The sequence below is a fragment of the Leptosomus discolor genome, chromosome 3, assembly GCF_034619465.1.
Source record: "Leptosomus discolor isolate bLepDis1 chromosome 3, bLepDis1.hap2, whole genome shotgun sequence".
Taxonomy (NCBI): domain Eukaryota; kingdom Metazoa; phylum Chordata; class Aves; order Leptosomiformes; family Leptosomidae; genus Leptosomus; species Leptosomus discolor.
The window spans coordinates 48,196,503-48,203,381 of record NC_141393.1 but is presented as its reverse complement, the minus strand read 5'-3'; the positions used below and the strand labels follow the sequence as shown (position 1 = coordinate 48,203,381).

At 38.6% G+C, this 6,879-nt stretch overlaps 1 protein-coding gene across 1 annotated transcript; it reads right to left on the bottom strand.

Annotated features, from left to right (window-relative positions):
• Window positions 1-1,501: 1,501 nt before the first annotated feature.
• On the bottom strand, window positions 1,502-3,418 carry LRRC4C (leucine rich repeat containing 4C). The gene has a single exon (XM_086463212.1). It carries the CDS (start codon window positions 3,416-3,418, stop codon window positions 1,502-1,504), a length of 1,917 nt encoding a protein of 638 aa, XP_086319338.1.
• Window positions 3,419-6,879: the final 3,461 nt, after the last annotated feature.

Genomic DNA, 6,879 nt, shown 5'->3' with positions numbered 1-6,879 from the left:
CACAGTGTCCTGAAGCTGGTTTTCTTTTTCAAAGCCTTCCTTTTAGCTTTCAGCAGCAAGGTATAGATCACTCCTATAGCACCGATAAGTTAAATCCAGAGAACATACATAAATAGAAAGGAAAATGCATTTCCTATTGGTAAATGAGTCTGAGTTTAAATGAATGTAAACTGGTTACACTACAGGGAGTCTAGTTGTCATGCAAATCTCATGCAAATCTCATCTGATTTGGCTGACTTTGTTCTTTCTATATTTTTAAACCAAAATCCTCAGACTTCTTCCTGAGTTACTCTGTTAACAGTGTTTTGATTTCACTTTGCACATAGGGATACAGCTCTGATTATAGGTATTATAGATAGCTAAACATATTTCATATTTATGTCTAAGAGCCACAGGACAACTGAACTGGAAACGACTAGCTTTGATATAAAGATGAATTTTCTTATTGACAGTTATAAATTATAAAAACCAGAAAAACTTTTCAGCTTTGTCTAATAAATTCAGTGATAACTGAAACCCTGTGCAAAACTTTTCCTGGCACTGTGAAATACATCTGGTGATATAATAGAGATAAGTGAAAACACCAGTAGAAGGAATGATCTTAATCTTGCATTAAAAGTCAAACACCCTTGTTTGCCAGTATGCTGCTTGCATATAAAATGAAAATTATGCTACTCTTCAGTAATGATCCAAAATTGTGCAATTATTCTCTTTAAAGTGATTGTGTTTTGGACCATCACAGCAGAATATCGCCAGGATATTAACGAACTTTTGATGTTTAAAGCCACACTAAAAATGAGCTATATCCAAATACAGAAAAAACCAATATTTTATTTATAATCTTAGTTTAGTGTTTGAACTACAAATTCTGCTTCTAGAATTGTTTAAAAGATCATGGGTTTTATAGATTTTCACAAGTAAATTAATTTCTTTGTTCTTTTTTTTTTTTTTTTTTCACAGAACGGTGCTTTTGGTAAATACAGAGCAAATCATTACATGGCAAAAAAAATGTTTTCCTTGTTTTGTTTTTCTCACTTGTAAAGTTACTGTTATTATTCCATTCTCTACAGAATAATTTCAAAAAGGGCATGAGAAAACAAAAGGAAAAAAAAACCAGAAAAAGTGACAAAATAGACCGAGTCTCACCACTAGAATTCACCATAAAAATTCCCAAAGTGTAACAGATTTCTTACAAAATTTTCTAGACCAGTTCTTTTAGGGAATCAAGATCTCCTATGAAAAATATGGCAAATGGGAATAGGGGTAGGTTGGCGAGGAAAAAGGGAACGAGGAGGGTAAATAAGTGCAGCAAAAACAGGTTCTGAGGAATACACATAATTTTGTCTGCTTTAGATCACAATAGAATTTTTAATAAATAAATTTCTTTTTCTTTGTAAAGACACTTTTTTGAAACAGTAGATTTAGCCCAGTCATTTGTGTCATTTGTTTTATAAACCATCTTTTTTTGTCCCCAGCCCCACCCCATAATGTCATAAATGTTTTAGATTTGAGTCTCTTGTACATTGTCTTTTGAGTTCATTCGGATCAATAACGGTTCATGCACTGAACTGTGTATTGAATTTATTGTGTTAACTGTTGTTGTGTGGTTGAAAGGAGACTTGTAAGAGTTATAGTGATTTAGGTGCTCATGCTCTATTGCTGGCATGGGCAAGTGACTCTCTATGGGTGTGTCACCTGTAAGCTCATCATCCACATTAATGATTTCTACAGTCCGTGTTGGAGCATGATGGTTCTGCCGGTGATGCTGTTTCCTCATTTTGTAGAAAATTACCAGCATTACAGCAGCCATGAGAGTGATAGCCACAAAACAACCAATTATGATTTTGGTAGTCTTCATAACCTCATCTATTCCCGGGATCCCGTTGTTTGCGTCCGTCACAGGAATGGTGAACGTTTTTTCTGTTGATCTTGTGCTCTGTGGAGTGAGTGAGGTTGTCATGTTAGTGGTCTCCCAGTTGGTAACTGGTGTAGGCCCAACCTGCTCTGTGGTCTGTGCCTCATCCTGAGAAGGTTCAACAGTCTCTACTGTGACGGTTGAAAAGTACGTGTAACCAGGGTTATCCAGGGCAGTCACATTCAGTGTGGCAGAAGCTGTGGTATTCCCAACAGAGTTACTCACCATGCATGTATACAAACCCGTGTCTTGCACAGTTACCTTTGTAAAATTTAATGTGCCGTCACTCAGTACAGCAATCCGAACTCTGTATGCCCCATGCGTCATAACAGATCCATTCGGAGTAATCCAAGATACAGAGGTCAGGGAGGTTGATGCCCGGCATTTCATCTCTGCAGCCATGCCTTCTGTGACGTTGAGGTCTGCTGGTGGCTCCACTATGACTGGAGCATAACATGTGAAGTAATTCAGGTCCAGCTCACCAATGTACCTTCCTTTTAAACTGGGAGGTGTGTGGCAACGGGCACAGCACGCAGTGTTGGAGGGTGCCTTGTCTTTAATCCACCAGCTGAGCCAAAGGATATCACAGTTGCAGTTCCAAGGATTGTGATGTAAGTGGATCCTTTCTAGGCGGAGTGGTGTGAACAGGTCATGAGGCAGTAGTGTTAGATTGTTGTGTGCCAGATTGATCTCTACAAGTGACTGAAGGTTATCGAAAGCATTCCTTTCTATTACTTGAATCTGGGACTGTATCATCCACAATTTCTGAAGATGCATTAACCCTTGGAAAGAACCTGGCCGGATGGCAGTCAGATGATTCCCAGAAAGATCTAACTCATCCAGTTTTACAAGTGGGGTGAGGTTAGGAATTTCTCGAAGATTGCACATGGCAAGGTTTAAATACCTCAAGTTGGACAGACCTTCAAAGGCACCTTCTGAGATGTACGAAAGCCTTTTCAATTCCCCCAAATCGAGCCTCCGGAGAGAAGGGATTCTGTTAAAAGCATAAGAAGGGATGCTCTCAATGGGGTTGTTTCTCAACCACAGTTCCTTCAGTTTTGACAGGTATACAAAAGCCCCATTTGGGATAGTGGTCAGACGATTGTCAAAGAGTTCCAAAGTGTTGAGATTGGCCAGACCATTGAAAGCTCCTATTTCAATTGTTCTGATGTGATTCCTGCTGAGCTGCAGGATTTCTAGGTGCCTCAGATGCTTGAAGCTATTAACTTTAATGATTTGGATCTGGTTCTCATGGAGATTGAGTAACCGGGTGTTGGTGGAGATGCCGTCTGGCACGTCTCTCAGATTTTTCCGTACACAAATCACTTTACTGAACTGGTTGCTACAGGAGCAGACAGAAGGGCAAGTTTGAGCCCGCACTAGACCAGCCACTACAAGAAGCTGAAGAGCCAACAGTACCACAAGCAGGGGGTCAAATAGGGCCCTGTTAAACCTAGGACCTATCATTATCTGCTGTGGATGTAAGGTCATCTTGTTCAACATTCATAATTTATTTGGTGTTGGTCCTTCTGGAGTTTGAATAGCCTGAAAAAAAGAAAGAAAGGAGAAGGAGAACATTAAATTAATTGCAAATATGTAAGCGTGCTCTCTGAACAAAGACTTCTCAAGTCCTTTCAGTCAGGTCTACCAATTTCATGAAACTCTGTAGCAAGAATAGCTATAGATACACTAATATTTTGTTTCCTGTACAGCTATGTATGTCAGCTGTAATTGGCAGTGAGACAAGAAAAAGCCAGACACTAGCTTTTCTTGCTCATTCCAATGTATAACGCATGTAGTTGTATGGCAGATAACAAGTTCAACCACAGTGGATACCTAAAAGAAATGTCCTAACTCAGGGGGAGAGCTGAAAGAAGTGACAAGGGCCTCAAAAAGAAAAAATGAGTAAGATGGGAATCATCAGAATATTCAAGTTGACGCAACATTCTTGACACATTTTAAGACAAGACAATACCTAATACGAAGAGCAAGTGGAGAATCCTGGTTTTATGAGTGAAAAATCTTTGTCTATACAGATGTGATTCCTGCATCAGAGTTTAACTAGAAGTAAAGCCTTTAATATTGAATGTCATGCAGATGTCAGGGCAAGATCTTGCCTCTCTCAAAAACTACAAAAGAAACATGCTGAGCATCAATTCTTCCCTACCGTTAAACAGCATCATCCAATTTCACGATATTTCCTCCTCAGTTCTTTTGTTTGGCACCAGCAGCAGAGAAACACTCATTAGTAAATGTGTGCTGAACACAGAAATAAGAACAGCCATTTAAACACTGAAAAATATCTCTGTAGCTTCAGCATTGGCAGTTTCATTGGTACCTCTAAAAAAATCCTACAGATCTTACTGTAAGGGAAAAAAAGACCTTTACACTACAAATGATCATTACCATTTTAAGAATTTCAGTACTGATTCATTTGGGGTAGTTCTTAGAGCCCCCAGCCCTCAGTTCATTTTCAATCTGCTGCTCAGCGCAAGGTCTCTGTTGTAGAGACTAATGAAATTTCCTATAAATCAGCCAGCAGTGAAGTCTTATAAATTACAGCAAGCTTAAAGTATATTTATAACCTAAAGCTGTATTCAGTAAAACAAGATACTATAAGGCAAGTGTTTTCCACTCCAGGCTGCAACTTATTTCACCCTGTGTAAAAAAAAAGCTATCTTTCTTTAAAAAAAAAAAATACAGGAAAAAAGATATTAACTTGCATCTCACAGCAATTAATTTAATGAAAGCCTTTTTTTTCCTAATTATATATTCAGATAATGTGTTTTTGAGACTTTGTTTCTGCATTTTTTAAAAACTTGTTATAATGGTTCAGAGCCAGCAAGTGTTCTCATCTCACTTTTAATAATTTACTGCAGAGAAAGCAAATATGATGGTTAAAAACCTGTGAATGGGAACTGGAAAGTCAGGGCTGTATCTATTTGTTTGATCTGTGCTGTAAGTGCTATTTATAAAACATCATTCTTGTTATGAAAGATTTATGAAACTAATGTGTTTTGCAACCTTGAGCAAGTCACTCAACTTGTCTCTCTTTGGCTTCTGTCTTAAGACACTGGAGGACCCTGTGGCTTGTCATATTAGACGTTACTGCTCTCACCTCTCCATCCCTCCCCTCTGCCAATAACTGCACTTCTGAACATCAGCTTTGTGGGTTTAGGATAACATGCTATAGATGAGAGGTGGCTGCTGCACACACCTTCCTTTTTATTGCAGGCTTACCAGGTCACTCATCTCTTCAGAGGTGCTGAACACAATATATGGAGAAACACTCTCAAACCAATCACTAAAATCCAAGTTCCCTTACATCAAAAATCCAACTGTAGTAAAACTATCTGCAAAAAAGGTCCTCCTGAAAAGGACCTGGTTCCCATCTTTCTTACACTTTCACAGAGAAGAAACTACCCATCATGGTCAAAAGAATTACATCAGTGAGTCTAATATAAATTTCAGGCTCCCCAGTTAAGATCTGTGATCCATGAATTTTGCTGTTGAATAGTAATTAACCATCTTCTGTGATAGTTAATGTGATTGTATTAGCATTTTTGTTTGTCACTCGTTGGTTTTTTTATTCGATAGATTTGTCTTTCCTTTCTCATTTTTCAAATTCTTCTAAAACCTATCCCCTGAGGACTTGGACTGAGTAATGAATTCCATTAGCAAGTAATAAAACAGATACAAAACCACACCAAATCAATTATTTTACCGTTGAACTGGTGCAATGTCATTGTCTTCACTGGAATCGAGATGAGCACTGAGCCCACTACATCCAGCTTCAGAGCTTCCTGTTATCCTTGTATGGATGGTGTGGCACTGGGAGCACACGTGGCTTGTAGAGATACAGGAATCTTCTGTGTTCTCTCTCAGACACATTCACTATTAAAGGCCAGCTTTGCCAGGTGCCATATGGTTTCTCTACCTTTCTTTTTGCTCTCATTCCTACATCCTGGATACCCCGAAGGACCAGGAAAACTATGGGATTTGTAGAACAAGAAAGCATAGGAAAAATAAGGAAGGTCATGAGAGAGCAAGTGCCCTCAGCATCAGCCAGCGTATGCATAAACTCCCCTCAGTTGCTTCTTTGCCAGCCTCCACAAAGCTGATGATGCCAAACCATGCCGCAAGCAGTCCAAGACACTTCCCTCCTGTTCTGACGTCTTGCTCCTGATGGTATCTCCCACCATTCCCTTCACCTACTCCTTTACCCAGAAAATCTTCCCTTGCTATCACTACATATATGCTCCCTGGGAAAAAAAAAAAAAAAAAAAAAACACAAACATTTTACTTGAATACAATACTTCATTACAACACTTAAATTATCCAGTTATGAGACTGATTAGCAAAAATTATTCAAGCCGAAACAAAATGTTTCTGTGTCCGAGTTGCAAAAAGATTTTTAAAAGAAAGCTTTTATTTTATCTTCTTAAAATAAATTCCCTATATTTCTCCCATTTTTTGGTTATTGACTCAAACAACGAATCAGTTACACAGAACAGCTCTTTCCTGTACTGAAGGCCAAAATTGCCAGTGGCTTTTACATTCACCTTTTTCCCTAGTCCAGTGCTAGGGATGTCTCAATCAAACATATGCCCTGGAACTACAATCTGTCAAAGGCCCTCAGAGAATTCTGCAACCCTCAGGTTTCTGCAAAATTCAAATCTGTGTATACTTCAAATACAAGCTTGGTCATTGACTACTTATTAGCTCCTCTGAGTGCATAATTTTGAAGAAAGACAGGATCACCATTCTGTGAGATGTGGATGGAAAGTTCCAGATAGGTTTTCAGATCTGTTGGTGTGCTGAATTTTTTTGTGCCTAAGCTGTATCTTGTTTAATGTATAAGTACAGAAGATCGATATCGCCATTCCTTTGGCAATGTTTTCTGGGAGACAGTGAGAGCAAATCTTAGCATTTGTAGCCACCATTTGATTTAACTTTAGATTTAT

What these genes read in the sequence shown, in the direction of transcription:
- LRRC4C (XM_086463212.1), bottom strand. Translation starts at nt 3,418, where the DNA reads ATGTTGAACAAGATGACCTTACATCCACAGCAGATAATGATAGGTCCT.